Here is a 17,469-nt window from a genome sequence, read left to right on the forward strand (position 1 = left end):
AGTTACTCACAGATCGACACGTGACACTTGAAATCCGAGACAAAAATTATTCAGATTCCTTATTGGCACATGACACTCAAAATCCGAGACGTAAAATTATTGAGATTCCTTATCAACAAAAAATCTACAAAATTACTTATATATTGACACATGGCACTTGAAATCCGAGACGTAAAATTATTGAGATTCCAACTCAGCAAATTATTGACATTCCATCTCAAAAAATTATTTAGGTAGTTTAATTTAAGTAACCATATTGATTCAATTAAAATAATAAATTATATTTGGCCCCATGACCCTTTTGCCCCCTCGGTTGGAGATGGTTTTTTGTCACAAGGCTATGTTTGGCCTATGACCCCTTAGCCCCTAGGTTGGAGATGGTAAGAAATATGGCCTGGAATTGTTCATTAAAATATTAATTTCTCCGAGGGTTATAAGGCTACAACGAGCCCTCTGGCCCTCCTTCGGTTGCAGATGGCCTAAGTGGTTTTGTTTACATTCAACTTTCTGCCCTCCATTTACTTGTCAAAAACAATTCTTTATTTACTCTAGGGGGGGGGCATGGGCTGGGCGGGTCCGGGCTCAAAATTGAAGGAACTGGATCGAACTCGTTTGTAAATAAAATGGGGCGGGGCGGGTTTTGGATTTTTCAAAATGGGATCCGAACCTAACTCGACCCTTTTGAAACGGGCCAGTTCCTACGGGTCCAAGTGTGGGTGCCTCAGCTTCCTTAGCAAGTCCACGTGTCTCCTAAACTCCTCCATTCTCGAGTACCTCGAGTCCCTTAGCTGCTTCACCATCACAATAAACTCGGACTCCATCACCACCTTGTATGTACTTCTCTTTGTGGATCCATACATATAAAATCATGGCACCATATCCGAAATCAACAAAGGGATCTAGGTTTATACCATTTCAATAGTAGACTCAAAATCAATCACTTTGTCCCTAGTTCCTTTTCAAAATCAACAAAAGGGATCTAGGTTTATACCCTTCGATTATAAGATCCCTACACAGATAACAACATGCAAGAACATTGTCTTTCAATTTTTCCTTAATCTAAACATTAGAAACAAAATTGAAGAAGGATGAGACTAAAGTCTAAACTCCACAACAAATTCAAAAAAAAGAAGAAAAAGAAACCCCATCTCAGATTTCCCACTGTACCTGCAAATTAATGAAAACCCAGATGGGCCAGATGCCCAATCTTGCAGAAAATTAAGATATGAGAGGAGACACTGGAAGACTAAGAACAGAGGGCATGGTGGTCGATTTCGATTCGCATGGCGTTGACGATGGTGGTGTTTGACATTCTCGAGGTGTTGATGATAGGGGTCTTTGTCCTCTTTGCTTGGGACTGTAGAGTTCAACGTGATGTTGTTGAGGACAAGCTAATCAAGCAGTCGTGGTCCTGGACCTAGGTTCTCTGAGTTTGGGATGTTGTTGAGGAGGAAAATCAAGAGATGGGTGGTGCGACAGTGGCGGCGGTTTTGAGTTTGATGTTGTCGCGGTTGAGGAGGAGAAGACAAGTGACAGAGTGTGTGGGTGGGAGGAGATGAGTCGAGTTACAGACTAAAGGATGGGATCCTAGATGATGGACTAAGAAACGGGCCGATCCGGGGTCCCGTTCTTCTCAATATTTGAACTCGGCCCGTCTCGCCCTGCCCCGTTTACTCTCCAAAAAAATTAGAACCCGTCCCATACCCACCCCGAACCTAGATTACCCGCCCCAACCCAAGGTTCCACTACCCATTTGCCCACCCCTAATTTACTCCCGTTCTTCATATTCATCTCTTTCGCCACGCTTTAAACCCGTTACCACGCCACACCCATCTGCACCCGGGAAGAAATTCCGACAACGACATACCACAACTCTCTGTAACGGCAGATGCACTTCCCGCATCGGGTAAATTCATAATGTAACTCATAAAACTGGGTCTAAGATGCAAACGAAAAGTTGGGTGATTGGTGCGATCTAGCAAAAACAATATACACAAACTAATTTATCTCATTTAGCAAAATCATAGGAACATACATTAAAGCATCGTTTTACACAAAATAAAATGCTACCAACCAACAAAACAACTTCCAAATCAAGCCAACATTTTGCTTCCTCTAAATTTGCTGGCCCATGATGAAAAGCATTAGAGAACATCCAAGCAGAAATTAGTCTATATCCCGAAAATCACAACCGTCATATTTTGTACAGCTACCATAGCTCAAACACTGACTGATACCAGCAAGCAAAGTTCCACAGCTCCAGTTTTGAACTAACCCTGCATGTTATCTGCGTGATAGCTATCGAGTTCCTTGTCGAGTTCATCAACCGACTTCTCCACAGGCTTCTTCCTCCCTTCTCCACCACGACCACGCCCGCGTCCACGACCACTGCCGTTGCCACTCCCACGTGGTTTGCTGCGACCATTTCTGTTCCCTCCACGACTGCTCCTACTACAAAATCCAAAATCATTGTAACTGTAATCACGGCTTGAAATAGCAGTCACGAGGATAATTGAAAAAAGTCTGGTTAAAATGGGATTTCAAAGTAGACTTCAAACAACTCAGAAATGATCAGAATAGTTTGTACAATGAAATTTCTGTACTGTCTGATCAGGGAAAGATGCATTCTGATATGACAAATAAGTAGAAATGCAGTTTGACAAAACTATAATTAGGTCACTGATAAACAACTAAATCAGTTCATAGTACCTAAAATATGTCTACTGAGTTCATCCAAACAGAGAAACAAGAATTCGACCATCTAAACTCAATTGATCATACAGATTTGCTCTTACGTGGTTAAGTGACATACATTTCTAAGCTAAGGCAGGCTACTGCAGTCATTATTGAGTTGCAACTTTCAACTCATAAGTTTCCCAAAGTTAATTAACAAAACAGCAATTGAGCACGCCATCAACAGCCCCAAAAAAATGAAACATTTGAAGCCTTGTCCATCTTTAACGATCCCACACCACCTACTTGTCATCTCATTGACATCCCAAAAATACCCAACTAGCAATATCAATTTGGCAACCAGACAGCCATAGAACATCATACAGAGATAGCAGTAGAGAAAATACGACTGCAGTCTATACCCTTTTACCTGTGTGCATGCTACAAAACTTGAGATCTTATTACACTTCCAAGGGCTAACTCAATTTACACCCTTTAGGTTTAGGTATTTCAAATTGGGCCGGTTTTCAATTTTTCACATTACATCCCGAGGGTTTAAAATTGTATCAATTTATGCCTTTTGTCTAACAAAATAATTGAATCTTCATCAAATTGATGACATGGTGTGCATTGAAGCCGTAATTGGGTTGACATATAATATAAGCCACATCTGTACTAATTTGACTAAAAATCTCATTAATTTAATGGAGAATTAAACATTCAAATAGACAAAAGGTGTAAAATGATACAATTACAAAACCTTAGGGTGCAATATGAGAAAATTGAAACCTCATCACCCATCTTAAAAAACACTTCAAACCTAAGTTTTACCCTACTTTTAGTAAAGTAATTACCATGCTCTAACTTTTAAACCGTTGAATAAAACTCAACAGTTAATAGAACACATATAATTTACTTGTATGCCCTAAACTGTGGTCCTATAAACCGGCCCTCAGATTTATATTGAATTATTATGCGTACTATCCTTGCACATGGACGAGCATGCTAATACCCTTCCAACTTTATCTGTATCATTGCTCAGAGGCCAATTATATTTTTATCCAACAATTTAATACATCATCTAAGATGACTGAACATATACATCTAATATTTTTAGTTTAGAGTTCTTTTTAAGAAATGCACCAAACATTGGAATTCTAGCATATTACGTCACTAAAATAAGACAGTGATAGTTCAAAAAGACACAATTGCATCGTCACAAGGTAAAAGATAAGATCTTACCTAGGACCACGATTAACCATAGGCATAGCATAGCCACCAGCATTACCAGGTCCGGGCCTGCATTACAAATTGTGTAAGTGGAGAACAAAGATATAAATATCCTTACTTTATCTCATCCAACAGTAACAGCACCTCGCAACATACAAAGAGCCTAACGAATCATGGAGTATCAGAAACTTTTTATGCCGACTGACATCCAGGAAAGTAAACAACCGATTATCAGGAGACATGCAACATATTTGGCATAATAAATATGAATTATACTAAGAAGATACAAAAGGAACTACAAGAACCATGAACAAGCAGTACATCTCATAGCACCAAACCCAGAAAACACCTAAACCAACAGTCAGAACACCATAACCCAGTTAATCCTCAGTAACAGTTCTGCTGGCACACCCACACCCAACCAATTCCCTGCAACAATCTGTTCTAAATTGGTCTAGTGCATCTGCAAGGAAAAAATAAATGGCCCATTTGCTCCCCTCCTTGCTGAAAACACTCCAACGTAGAAATTAACATGCAACAGGTCTTTTTTCCATGTACAACCAACCAATAGAGAATTTTCACCTTGGTTGGAAGTCAGGATACCAGCTGCCAAATCAACCTAGGAAGGATCCAGTTGACTGGTGACCATTGGAGAAAAAAAGGATTTGCACAAGTTGAATGCAACTTGAATGCAAAGATATATAAGAAGACAGGAGAAACGTTTGCACAACTGGAACTATCTAAGTTTCCGAGTCACTGCAATTCAAAACTAAATGAGGAAGGAAATAAAGATCAAAAGATGACACCCCCACCATCTACCCAAAGGTGCACTCTCCCGATTCCCCACCCCCTACTTTCACAAAAGGGAGAATAGATGGTAACATTGAGACTGTACTTCTGAGGATTTCAGATAGAACCTCTCCCCACAACCTGGGAATCCCACCCACTGGAGACTAAGGAACATACTGATATCACAATGGAACGCATCAATTCATACCAAGTAAAATAAATTTGTTGGTAATATTAATATATTCACATTCAACCAAACCATCTAAAAGAAAATAACAAATGACAATGTTCCTGGTGTCATCGTAAGATATTAGATAATGTAAACGGGAGATGGGTATTGTCCATAATTGCAGACAAAAAAACTGGTAGAATTTACACTAAGACTGATACAATTAGTGATGGGCATCTCCAACGTCCTGTATTCTGTAGCCTATAGATGCAAGCATGTCGACAACTTGATATATCTCTAGTGTAATTTAATCAATTAATAATATCTGGTTTTATGCATAACAGGGTACATGCTCATGATTGCATTAGTTGCTTAAAAGTTATGATAGAAGCAGAATCTGAAAGGGGAAAAAGAAAGCATACGTCATTACAACAGTCCTTTTCTTCCTTCCATGCATGCCTGTCACATTCACACGAGCTGAAATAGGCATCCCTGCAGTGGCACCAACAATCTCAATCTTCATAGGCTTCCCGTCCAATAGAACATTATTATACCGCTTCAATGCTGCAAATGCATCACTTCTTCTAGTATAAACCACTTCAGCTGAACCCTGATAACACAAGAAGAAATTTTCCCTCAATGAAACTTGATCACCAAGGTAACCTGTCTATGAAATAGTAAAAAGGACATATACAATTATACTCTGGCTAAGAATAATGCAAAACATATAACCACAGACAAGAGACCTGAACAATACCAACACTCCCTAATGGACAAACCATATCAATAGTCAAAACATAAATAAACTACATCAAAATACAAATCAAGCTCAAATATCAGAGTATCACATATAACAATGTTGTAGATACATCATGACACAAGGAAATAGCACCTCGGCTGGCTTTTGCAGAACCATCCAGCCCAAAGGGCAGACTAATATTAAACATCAAACGTCTAATGGACAAGCATAGCGCAATGTCTCTCAAACAATGTAAAAACAAATGAAGTTAGGGGTGTGATATATACAGAGTTTGTTGGAACTCGTTTGGATTAGAACGATTAAGAGAAAACTAACAAGAGCAACGCTTTCCAAAATGTCTACTCGTGCTAACATGGAAACTGCATAGGGATTGAACGCAATTGAACCATGCTAGTTTCAAATCTGTTCAAATACCAGGATTTTAAAATGAATACCATGACTTCGAATACAAGTTTGATTTATTTGACTACTTTGTAGAATCTATAACAAATATCAAGATCTTAAACTAAAAATCAGTGCCCAATATAAGCAAAACTGTTATTACTATTACGATAGAATATAAGAGGGAAGAACTTTAAATACTGAGCAAAAAAACTCACACTTGGGCGACCATTTTTGTCAAAATGTACTGCATATCGCTTCAGCTCTCCGATCTCAGAGAAAAGTTCCTGAGTTGCAGTTGCAGTTGATGTTTCAGGAGAACGTTACAAGAAATTCGATAAGAAAGCGCATAAGATGAAAGTACATGGCTCAAGTTGTACCCTTATATCCTCATTTGTCACTCCATAGTCCAAGTTGGAAACATATAACTTTGTGCCAATCTCAATCCCTGATATCCCTGCAGCTCTAAGGCTGTCTTCAAACAAATCAGGCTGCCATGGGAAACGCTTGGTTCTGCGTGTAGACTGATGAAAGCATGCAGAAAAAGATCCAGATGGGGGAAATAAATGTCAGCTTATGAATAGATAACAAGATAATTCGCCATTCCTCAAAGTCCCCAGAAAAATAACACAACAACCCACAAGTACAGATAAATCTTGAAGATAACGGTACATATGCAGTGGGTGTTGATAGCGCTTTAGAATATGAGCCAAAATGAGCTTCTCCATGAACAACATACGTCACAGATCCTCTCGTATTTGACTTTCTATGTGTTTAAGAGATCCTCATGTATTTGGGATATAAAATCATTTCTCAAGCATATCATTAAACATCTACAGTTTTTAGCTTGCCTTGGCAATGGTGTACGAGGATGGCCGAGCATTCACCGTGAGAGGACCTCTACGAACTCCTCCTGTCATTCTTCCAGCTGGAATTCTTCCACTGGCCATCCTTCCAGCTGGAATTCTTCCAGCGGCCATCCTCCCAGCATTAAAGGAGCCACGTGGTCCTCCACGGCCACGAGAACCCCTACCACGTTGTTCTCTATTTCTCTCACGATTACCCCTGCTGTTCTTAATCATGTCATCAAGCGACATATCCAAAGCGGTCGACATCGAATCAAGATATTACAATTGAAATCCTTTTGCTACGAATGAGATCTAAACCTGCAATTACAAAAAATAGAACAAAAATTATATATATAATGACAACATCTAACTCGTGAATCATATTATGCACACAGCAATCAAAGATTACTCATTTAGGTAAAAAAAGGGGCAAATCGGATCAGCAAAAACCTAAAATCAAAGCGAATTTTCGCATCGACGAGAACAAAGAAATAAATCTACAAAATTACAAAGATTTCAAATCAGAAACCCCAAAAGGTGTACAGTAACAAAGAATTAGGGCACAGAAAGAAAGAGAGAAGAGAACATACCAGAGAACGATTAGAGAAGAGACGGTTCCGACGAACCGAAGAAACGATCGAGGAGGAAAGTGCAAGAGGAAGAGAGACTGCGCGCTGAGAGAAAGGGAAGTGTGAGATGTGGACGAAGACGAGTGGGTTAGGTTTATAACACAGAGGACAGGAATTAGGGTTTCCCAAGGCCCTTTTTGTGGTAAGTTCTGGGAAAGGCGGTGCTTGGGATTTTCACTTGTTTTGTGGTAAGTTCAGGGAAAAGGCGGGCGTTTGGGATTTTCACTTGTTTTGGAGGAAACGCTGTTTCGTTCGCGGTTGGGACACAGATCATCAATGATATCTACTTATTTATCTATTCACACCGCCATTTTTATTTTTGATACACCCGTAATAATTTAGATCATCAATTAGATAAATTAAAGAAGATTAATAAGAAAAATTAGCAAGAGTATATAAAAGGTAAAAGTAAGTGTGTGAATAGCACTATTCTTTATTTATTTCTTCTTTAGTAAGATTTTTTGTTATATTTCTAATTTTTTTCTTTTTTTGTTTGGACATATAAACAACTTTCATTGTTAACCAAAACCTCATAAAATTATTATTCTGACTATTTAATCAAACAGTCATTTAGTACTACGATCTAGTGGTATTCTTCTTCACTTATAAATAAAAGATCTTTAGTTTGATACTGAATGTGAACCAATGCTTAGACCATCTATCACATCCCGGCCCGGGGCAGATCATTTCCCGAACCCACTCCACCACCATAGCATGATATTGTCCGCTTTGGGCTTACCATTCCCTCACGGTTTTGTTTTTGGGAACTCACGAGCAACTTCCCAGTGGGTCATCCATCATGGGATTGCTCTAGCCCCCTTCTCGCTTAACTTCGGAGTTCCGATGGAACTCGAAGCCAGTGAGCTCCCAAAAGGCCTCGTTCTAGGTAAGGATGGGAATATACATATAAGGATCACTCCCTTGGACGATGTGGGATGTCACACCATCCATCCCCATCCCCTTAATGTAAATAATATCGTTTGTTTAAATAAATAAAAAATAAATAATAAATAAATAAATAAAAAACACCTCTCTCTAATCAAAACTGAATATAAACAAAATAACATAGATAATAATGTAATTTCACAAGATCAAAATTTTACCCTTTTGTTTTTTAATGCATCACTTGCTTGTGACTCTAACATATTTCTAATTAAAATAAAAATAAAAACAAGCCTCTCTTCTCATTCTCTTCTCTATCATTCCTTTAAAATAAAATAAAAAATAAACCGATTCACACGCTTTATGTGCGTCCATATGGTAATGTTATATAAGAAAGCAAATGTAACAACTGCAGATTTGTTATTCTTGATCATTATTATCTTCAGTCTTGTATTTGGTTTAATAACTTTTTTAGTTTTGTAATTTTTTAGTTAAATTTTGACATACATTTTAAAATTTGTCAAAAATATGCGTTTTAATCTATTTCAAAAGAAAATCTTAATGTTACTTTCAAATAGGGATGGCAACGGGAGGGCGGGGTTGGGAGGTGTTGTCCACAACCTTTAAACGCGCACCAACCAACCTGCTTATCATAAAGAAAATCTCTAAAATTTGATTATGCAGCACAAGTTAATCAATTAACAACTAGGTAAGTATGTAAACAAAACAAACCTAATAACAAAGAAAATAACTTCTTTTTTTTTTTAATTCCACGAAGTGTATTAGTAAAAAAAAAAAATGAGACACTACAAGACAAATAAAGAGGACACACAAACCTAGTTTTTAAAAATTGTGTTAATAATTTAGTATACGTATATGATCGGGTTCAAGTTTGAACTAGGGGATGGTATCAACTCATATGTCGTGTTCTAGGGTGGAATAAAAATAAAGTAGAAATTATCTTTTGGAAAGATGGCCGAGTGGTTGATAGGGTTGGGTTATTAAATTTTTAGATTTTTTTTATTATATGTATAAATGTAACATGGCAAAAATATGAAGAAAATGACAGACAATCTTTCGTTTTTGTTTGTATTATATTTTTTTGTTGTATCAACTTCAATCTATTTGGCATAGTGTACCGTATCATTTTTACTGATATTTTATGTGATTTTTAACACCCCGCTCTCTTTTTTTTTGAAGTCAAATTTAGAGAAATAAAAAAATAGATAAGAGAATAGCAAAGAACAATTGATTTTGAACAATAGATGTCTTTCACGTCCAACCAAAAATCCTATTATAACATTTTAATGGCAGTTCCAAGGAAGCACACCTCTATTTCAAAAAAAAAAAAAAAAAAAACCAATATTCACAAAAAAATTTGGAAAAGGAAGAGATGTGGGGCAACATTGAAAGTTTTTTTTGTTAGCAAAATCTCTTTCTACCGGGAGTTCTACCGTCCGCCTCATATCGAACTCGGATTTGGTAGTGTGAGAAAGAAATTAATAATAATAAGAATAAATTGAATTGTTATTGGTATTTTAAAATTTTATACTCAGTTATCCAAAATTTTTATATCGAAAAATAAAACTACAGTTAAGACAAAGGGCCAATTTAGTAGGGTTCATAGGGTTTCCCCCTTTTCTTCAACAGTTTTACGCGCGAGGACTCTCTCTCTCACAACGGTTGAAGCTGCAAAAAATGCGAAGCGAAAACAAGACGAACCGTTCCAAACAATCGTCATCAGGTAGATTCTCATTGCTTTCTCCGCTCCTACAAACTCGTTGTTCTGTTTTGTTTTCTGGTTCTGTTTGGTTTGCGAGAAAGTAAGCAGAAAAATGAAAAAGCCAAAAACTTCAATGTGGGGTTAACCAACGATGCAACGATTAGAATGGCTGTCGTTTATACTTAATTACAGTATGTTGCATTGTGGAGGAAAGATAATCCACAAGAAACTTCTGGGTTGGTTGATTTCGTTTCGGAGTGCTCGTTGGTGTTTCTGTTTTTTTTTTTTTAATAGAATCTTTGCTTATTTAGGTTGCTGAGGATTTGTGGGGGAGGAAAGGAGGAGAATTTTTTTATTTTTTGACAAATGATAGGATAATTACACTAAATTCTTCTGAACTACGAGGTGGGGGATTCAAACTTGGGTGAAGAGGGTGGAGCACACTGCTCTAGCCAACTTGGCCCCATGCCTCCGGAAAGGAGGAGAAATTGAAATTTGAAGACTTTATGAATTTTAGTGAGATGGAATTGAATTAAACATTAGTGTCTACTTCCTGTTTGAGTTCAGCTGAGTGTTGTTATTTTAGTTTTTCAGAAGGCTAATTAATTGATTAGAGTCCAGAGATAAAGCACATGTACGAAAATGGAATTTAGGTATTGAGATTAGCACTTCTGCAGTGCATATGCATTGAAGTACATTTGCACTTCTGCGGTGCATATGCATTGAGATTAGCACATGCTTCTGGTTGCCTTTTTTTTGGTTTTCCTTTTGCTTATTTGCATTTTTTGCTCTGTGTGTGACTGCCTGTATATTTGTTGCATTGCACGTTGAAGGAAAGCATCAGAAGACACTTAGAGTCATTTAATGGCGATGCACATCCGTGAAATTAATGCTATTGTTGGTTAAAACTGTGCTCTGCTTAAGGAGCGTCAACAAATTATGTCATGGATTTGTAGTTAGCACTTAATCTTGATTTCAGGAACTCTTGCTGACATATCACATGAGGCTGTCAGCAAACTTCTGGGGCGTGCCAATAAAACTGGGAAAAGGAAACCTAACAATAGTCTGCGTCCATGTGATTCAATCGGAAAGGTTTGTCCCCATTATATGAGCACATATACTTCGGAAAATCAATCAAATACTTAGAAAAGTGGAGGGTTTGTCTTATGCTGTTTATATTTCAGCCTGAGAGTGAGCCAAAAAGAGACAGAGATGTCGATTCAAGAGTCAGAGGGAATATTTTGGAATCTGAGGGTTGTAGTAAAGATGCAAAGCGAAAGGTCTCTGCAGAAGAGAAAGTTGATGGGGAAAGCTTTGGATGCACTTCCACAAACATTAGGGAAGAACTGGATGACTCAGATTGGGAAGAGGGTTCAATACCCATTTCTAATTTCGCTGGTGATCATGAAGTGACTATTGAATTAAATGAGACGCCAGATTCTACAAGAAAGAAACGTATCCATCGGGCTTCTGCTGAAGATAAGGTGAATCAAAGATTTTCATTTAGCATTTACATTGGCATCTTTGTTATGCTAAAAGATTCTGAAGTTCTCTGGTTTTCTTGCAGGAACTGGCTGAGCTTGTTCATAGGGTTCATTTACTTTGTTTACTTGCACGGGGAAGGTTGATTGATAGAGCTTGTGATGATGCTCTTATTCAGGTTTTTTTTTTTTTTTTTTTTTTTTGTTAAATAGTATTAGTAATTGAGGAGAGTGGAAGAGAATCTTTCTCTTGATTATTTTTTGGTACAAAAAAGAACCTATGCCACTTCTTCCTGAGGAAATTTGATTACTGTGGCAGGCAGCTTTACTTTCTCTGCTTCCACTACACGTGCTGAATACATCCAAGGTTGCAAACCTTACTACAAAGGATTTTAGTCCTCTAGTCTTCTGGGTACGTCTTTAATTTTACTTTATATACATGCAGACTTGTAGATTAGCATATGATTGTTCTATTTTTGTTGGTTCGTTCACATATAATTTGCAGTTTCAAAGTAACTTCCGTGTTCGAAGTACAAGTGTGAGCAGGCCATTTTCTTCGGGTCTGAAATTTGCCCTTGAAACTCATGAAGGAACTCAAGAAGAGGTCAGTTTTTTCCTAATATCATTTCAGTTAAGGGATTTAAATGTGGCTGAGTCCATCTGAATTCAGTTATCTTATGTAAACCTAGTCACTGGTGCTGGATGTAGACTGGTACTTATGAACTATTGGAGTCTATGATCAAGATTTAGTCTTCATTTACAAATGTTTTATTTATTGCTTTAATGTTGCTTTGTTTTCTACTAATTTTCAAATGTCATTTTTGTTGCAGATTGCTGCTTTGTCTGTGGCACTCTTCAGAGCATTAAGTCTGACAACCCGGTGTGATATCATATCAATTATGACAACTGATATATTTTATAGTCCGGCTGATAATCAGTTCTTTTAAGTATAATTATCTTTAGTCTGAATTTTAAGTGTGTGCGCGTTTGCACACATGATAGGTTGTCTTTTCTGTGATGGTGCTTTTTCGGAGTAAAAAGAGAAAAAGAAAAAGCCATTCTTATAGAAGACTTTTAATTTTGAGGCATACTCCATGCTTCTCCATTTTTCTCTCATTGAAAATTAGATACAATATTCGCCTAAGATCTCTTAGAATATTGCTGTTCTTATTGTCTAGTTATTGCACTTCCGCAGATCTCTTTATTTGCGAGTTACTGATTTTCTTGATTACCCTTCTTCTTCCACAACATTGAGATATGGTAAAGTTCATTCTTGTTGAACTCTGTTGGTTTCTTGGCAGGTTCGTCTCGGTTTTGGATGTTGCCTCTTTAAAACCAGAAGCTGGCAAGACTGAATATTCTAGTGAAGATGCAAGCAGATCGAGTAGGAGAATATTCAATTCTTCGACCCCAATGGTGGCTAGACAAAAGGTCTCTGTCTCTCCTGCCAAATCACTTTCATGTAATACGAGTGGCAATGTCTATGGAACTTCTCGGGCGTGTTCAAGCGAAAGTAAGGACCCCACAAGAAACAATACTCTGCCCACAAGCTCTGGTATCGCTTATGTGACGAATGATAAATTGTCAGATACTTCTGCAACACGATATGACATCTCTCAAGCAAACGTTAATGAGAAATCTCTGGGATCAAAGAGGAAAGGGGATCATGAGTTCGAAATGCAGTTGCAAATGGCTCTTTCTGCCACAGCAGTGCCGACTGCAGATAGAGAAATGGGTTCAGGTCAGAAGGACTTGAGTGGAAATTTTGCAAATTTCCCTGACCCGAAAAGAATGAAAAGAATTGTTTGTGAAGAATCACAAAACCCTTCCCAGAGTATCTCTACTGCGGTTGGCTCGAGAAAAGAAGGATCTCCTTTGTACTGGGCGGAAGTATACTGTCAGGGGAAGTGGGTGCATATAGATGCTATCAATGGAATTATTGATGGAGAGCAGAAGGTTGAAGCCATAGCTGCTGCATGCAAAACGTCTTTGAGATATGCTGTTGCTTTTGCCGGGAATGGGGCGAAAGATGTGACTCGCAGGTTGGTTTGTTATCTTTGATTTTATCTATGATTCTATATACACCATTTCCATTATGAAAAGCAGTTTCTTTAACTGTTGCATATATTTCTAACACTATTAGCCTCCTACTGCAAAAAGTGTAAGTCCACATCATGGTTTGCTTGTTTAAATTCCTTAGTCCTGAGCTTGGACCTGATTAAGTTCTCTAGGCATTTCAGAATGCAGAAATGGACTACATTAAAGGCCTATCTTATATTTTTGAATTCAAGTTCATCTATAAAGTCTCTCTTTTCTTCATCTTCTTTTAAACATCTGGTCTTCATCTTTGGCTGTGCATGTTTCCGCTATAAGATGTGAATCCATGCCATTCATTCTTAAATTCCTGGGGTACGATGATTTACCACTGGAAAGGAAACGACCAATGTTTCTTACCATTTGAAATCATAATTCGCCCCAACCAATTGTCATAATGTTTTATCTCTCTCTGTGTGATGTCAGTAGTCCCAGTTGACTGGCCCGGTCCGTTGAGTGACATGTAGTCCCTTGTTCATTGTTCCTGGCAGAATCCAAAACCATTTTAGTTCTTTAACCCCCCGGTCTACTGTTTGCTCTGTGGAGTTGACGACACTTTCTGGGGTTAAAGTCACACATCTTTTCAGAGTAGACTGCACCTTCGATAAAATACGTTATAAACAGCGTTTCTTGTTATTCATCTGTTTACTCCTCTTCATTCCTCCGAGATGTGAGAAAGAATTCTTAGAGACCAAATCTATTTACCTTCTCCTCTTGGTTGAGTTCAATTGGAGAGGAAGATTTAGAACAGTGAGAGTATTGGTCACTTCACTAATATGATCTATACCATTGCGTTTATTTGTAAACCTTTGAATCTCCCCAGTGACAATCACCGCAGAGAAGTGTTTAGATTGTGCTGTGTATTTCTGGTCTTGAGTCCCAAAGATTTTGGGTGAATTTTCTGTCTAATAGTGGAGTGTAAGGTTTTCGGAGTTACCATAATCCATATTTGAATTTGGAGGATTTATAAATTCCCAGGAAACTGAGGGTGGATGTAAGCAACCGGCCAAACTGTCTAATTGATTTCATATTCTTTGTTTTTATGCATGAGAATTTGGGTTATTATCTAGCTCTCCTATTTTTTTCCTTTACCAAAAAGAAAGTCTTGTTCAACTGCACTTGCTTGCTTTCGTGCAAATCTTATGCTTCACTTGTGTTTGAGTATAATTTAACCTGTGGTGTTCCAGTTCCTATTTAAGAGTCTGACATCAAGATAGCAGGACTGTATATTATTATACAGCCAACCCCACTTAGTGGGATAAGGCTTGGTTGTTGTATTAGTAATATTGTTCTCCCACTTCTTTCACCAACATGTTCACACCACAGGTACTGTCTGAAGTGGTATCAGATAGCATCCCAACGAGTCAATTCAATATGGTGGGACACAGTACTGGCACCCTTGAGAACTTTAGAGGTGAGAGCAACATGTGGCATAGTTAAGTTGGAGAAAGAAGGGAATGGTGCGACCATGGATTATCATCCAACTATGATTGATGCTTCCCGAAATTCTCTTGAGGATATGGAGTTGGAAACTAGGGCCTTAACTGAGCCTCTTCCAACTAATCAGCAGGTATAGTGAATTGATATTGTTGCATTACAATGATGTTCCAGTTGTGCAGCTGCTAGTTTTCTCTTGCTGAACATTTGAACTTCCATATGCAGGCCTATAAAAACCATCAATTATATGCTATAGAAAAATGGCTTACAAGGGATCAGGTACTTCATCCGAATGGCCCTGTTTTGGGTTTTTGTTCTGGTCATCCAGTTTACCCTAGGACATGTGTGCAAACACTAAAGACAAGAGAAAGATGGCTGCGGGAGGGGCTACAAGTTAAAACCAATGAGCATCCTGTGAAGGTCTGGTTTGGTTGATACTTGATAGTTTGTGGAGTACTTGATGCATTAACTCTTTTACTCTTTGCTCATTGTCCATTCCTTATATTCACTTCCTCACCTCCCATTCCATTTTTCTTTTTCAGGAGTTGAAACGTTCTCCAAAAGTCCAAAAGGCACAGGTACCTGAATCTGAGGATTTTGTTGGGGGTAATTCAAAACGAACTCTTGAACTTTATGGGAAGTGGCAACTTGAACCATTGCATCTGCCTCATGCTGTTAATGGGATAGTGCCAAAGGTGATTTACCTATAATTTTCTGCGGATGTTCATTCACATTGGAAGTGTACATGGGTTATGGATTGAGCATCATTATCTTCTTCTGTTTCAATATTTACTCTCTTTTTTTTTTTTCTACTCTGCAAGTGGCTGTTAGTACTTCGCTTTCCCTTCCATTTGACTAAATTGTCTTTATGCACAGGGGAGAAGTTTAGCATTCTATTGTTACTGACAAATGCTATTTTTGATATATAGAATGATTATGGTAATGTAGAAGTATGGTCTGAGAAGTGCCTTCCGCCAGGGACTGTGCATTTGAGGTTGCCGAGGCTGTTTTATGTTGCCAAGAGACTGGAAATTGATTATGCTTCCGCCATGGTTGGTTTTGAATATAAAAACGGTCAATCGTTTCCTGTCTTTGATGGTATAGTAGTCTGCTCTGAGTTCAAGGATGCAATATTGGAGGTAAAGTACTTTGCTACTTTTGAGTGGACTGTGGTCCTTGATAAGTTTATATTTTCATTGTGATTCATTTGAATTTCGTTTGAGTTTTCGAATTTCCAAACCATACTATAATATTATCAATACTTCGGAGTTTATGTTATGAATTTTTTAATTTGCCAGCACATTTGACGTAGATAATCTTGACCAAATTTGTGGGTCGCTTGTTCTTTAGGCATATGCAGAGGAAGAGGAAAGAAGAGACGCTGCAGAAAAGAAAAGAAACGAAGGGCAGGCTATTTCTCGGTGGTATCAGCTTCTCTGTTCGATTGTAACTCGACAAAGGTTAAACAACCGCTATGGGGACTCCCCCTCTTCTGTAGCATCAGTTGACGCCAACAAGGTGAATAGCAACATAGACGTACAGGTTGATGATCGTCAGAATGATAAGCAATCTCTTGCATGCCAGCAAAATGTGCCTGAAAAGAGGACAGCTGATCCATCAGCTTCCATGCCTGAAGATCACGAGCATGTATTCTTGACCGAAAACCAGAGTTTTGATGAGGGAAACTTGGTGCTGACAAAGAGGTGTCAATGTGGATTCTCAGTGCAAGTTGAACAACTGTAGCCTTCCCATTGCAATTCAAGAGTATGGTTTGACCCCATACTGCTGTTTTGTACGCATCAGTGGCTAACCTCGGAATGAAGAACGAACTTCCATTTTATTTTTGACTCTGTAAATGCGTCTAGCATTACTCAAGGTGAGTTATCGTAAGTGATGTGTAGAAATTTTGAGGCTGTCCTCAGTCCTGTTGCAGTAAATAGTAAAACTGTATAGATCTTAGGTAACTTTTATATTTATTGCGTTTGTTATTTGACACTCTCTATATGGTTCTTTTGAGCAGTTTTTTACCAGTTGCTATTTTTTGGAGGTTTGAATGTTTCGCCAGAGGCTGTTTGAATTTCTTTAGCCTACAAAAACATTGCATATGCAATACTCTGAAGGCTGGAAATGTCAAGATCTGGTCTTTACCCTGCTTCATTCCCGGTTGTCTGTCATCGTGGCGTCTCCATGCAATAATACATTAACATATTTTAAGTTTCTTTTTACATGACAATATATTATTGGCCAAAAAAGTGAGCGTGGCACCAATATATTGACAAAAATACCAATATGTTAAGCTCATATAGGAATCACACTCCTACAATGAGTCGAAAATTTGAGTGATATCAATATATTGAACTCATGAATTCGATA

The 17,469-nt window shown here is 38.0% G+C and overlaps 2 protein-coding genes and 1 pseudogene across 2 annotated transcripts; 1 reads left to right on the forward strand and 2 right to left on the reverse strand.

The window, feature by feature from the left end:
* Positions 1-1,990: 1,990 nt before the first annotated feature.
* On the reverse strand, positions 1,991-7,675 carry LOC137707765 (THO complex subunit 4C-like). The gene is made up of 6 exons (XM_088689454.1): positions 7,441-7,675; positions 6,383-7,168; positions 6,221-6,289; positions 5,284-5,471; positions 3,916-3,972; positions 1,991-2,451 (listed from the first exon to the last, which is right to left on the reverse strand). Exons 4-6 carry the CDS (start codon positions 5,382-5,384, stop codon positions 2,271-2,273), a joined length of 339 nt encoding a protein of 112 aa, XP_088545580.1. The 5' UTR covers positions 5,385-5,471; positions 6,221-6,289; positions 6,383-7,168; positions 7,441-7,675; the 3' UTR covers positions 1,991-2,270.
* LOC148689741 (THO complex subunit 4C pseudogene) lies at positions 6,134-7,117 on the reverse strand (annotated as a pseudogene).
* Positions 7,676-9,948: 2,273 nt separating the features above from the next.
* On the forward strand, positions 9,949-17,096 carry RAD4 (DNA repair protein Rad4 family). The gene is made up of 13 exons (XM_068447336.2): positions 9,949-10,105; positions 11,064-11,176; positions 11,269-11,568; positions 11,652-11,744; positions 11,885-11,977; positions 12,071-12,169; positions 12,396-12,445; positions 12,867-13,607; positions 14,986-15,229; positions 15,322-15,516; positions 15,639-15,791; positions 16,026-16,235; positions 16,447-17,096. The coding sequence occupies exons 1-13, from the start codon at positions 10,060-10,062 to the stop codon at positions 16,837-16,839; spliced, it is 2,730 nt and encodes a 909-aa protein (XP_068303437.2). The 5' UTR covers positions 9,949-10,059; the 3' UTR covers positions 16,840-17,096.
* The last annotated feature ends 373 nt before the right edge of the window (positions 17,097-17,469 follow it).

Source organism: Pyrus communis, chromosome 17 (assembly GCF_041283825.1).
Source record: "Pyrus communis isolate YQ-2024b chromosome 17, ASM4128382v1, whole genome shotgun sequence".
NCBI lineage: Eukaryota > Viridiplantae > Streptophyta > Magnoliopsida > Rosales > Rosaceae > Pyrus > Pyrus communis.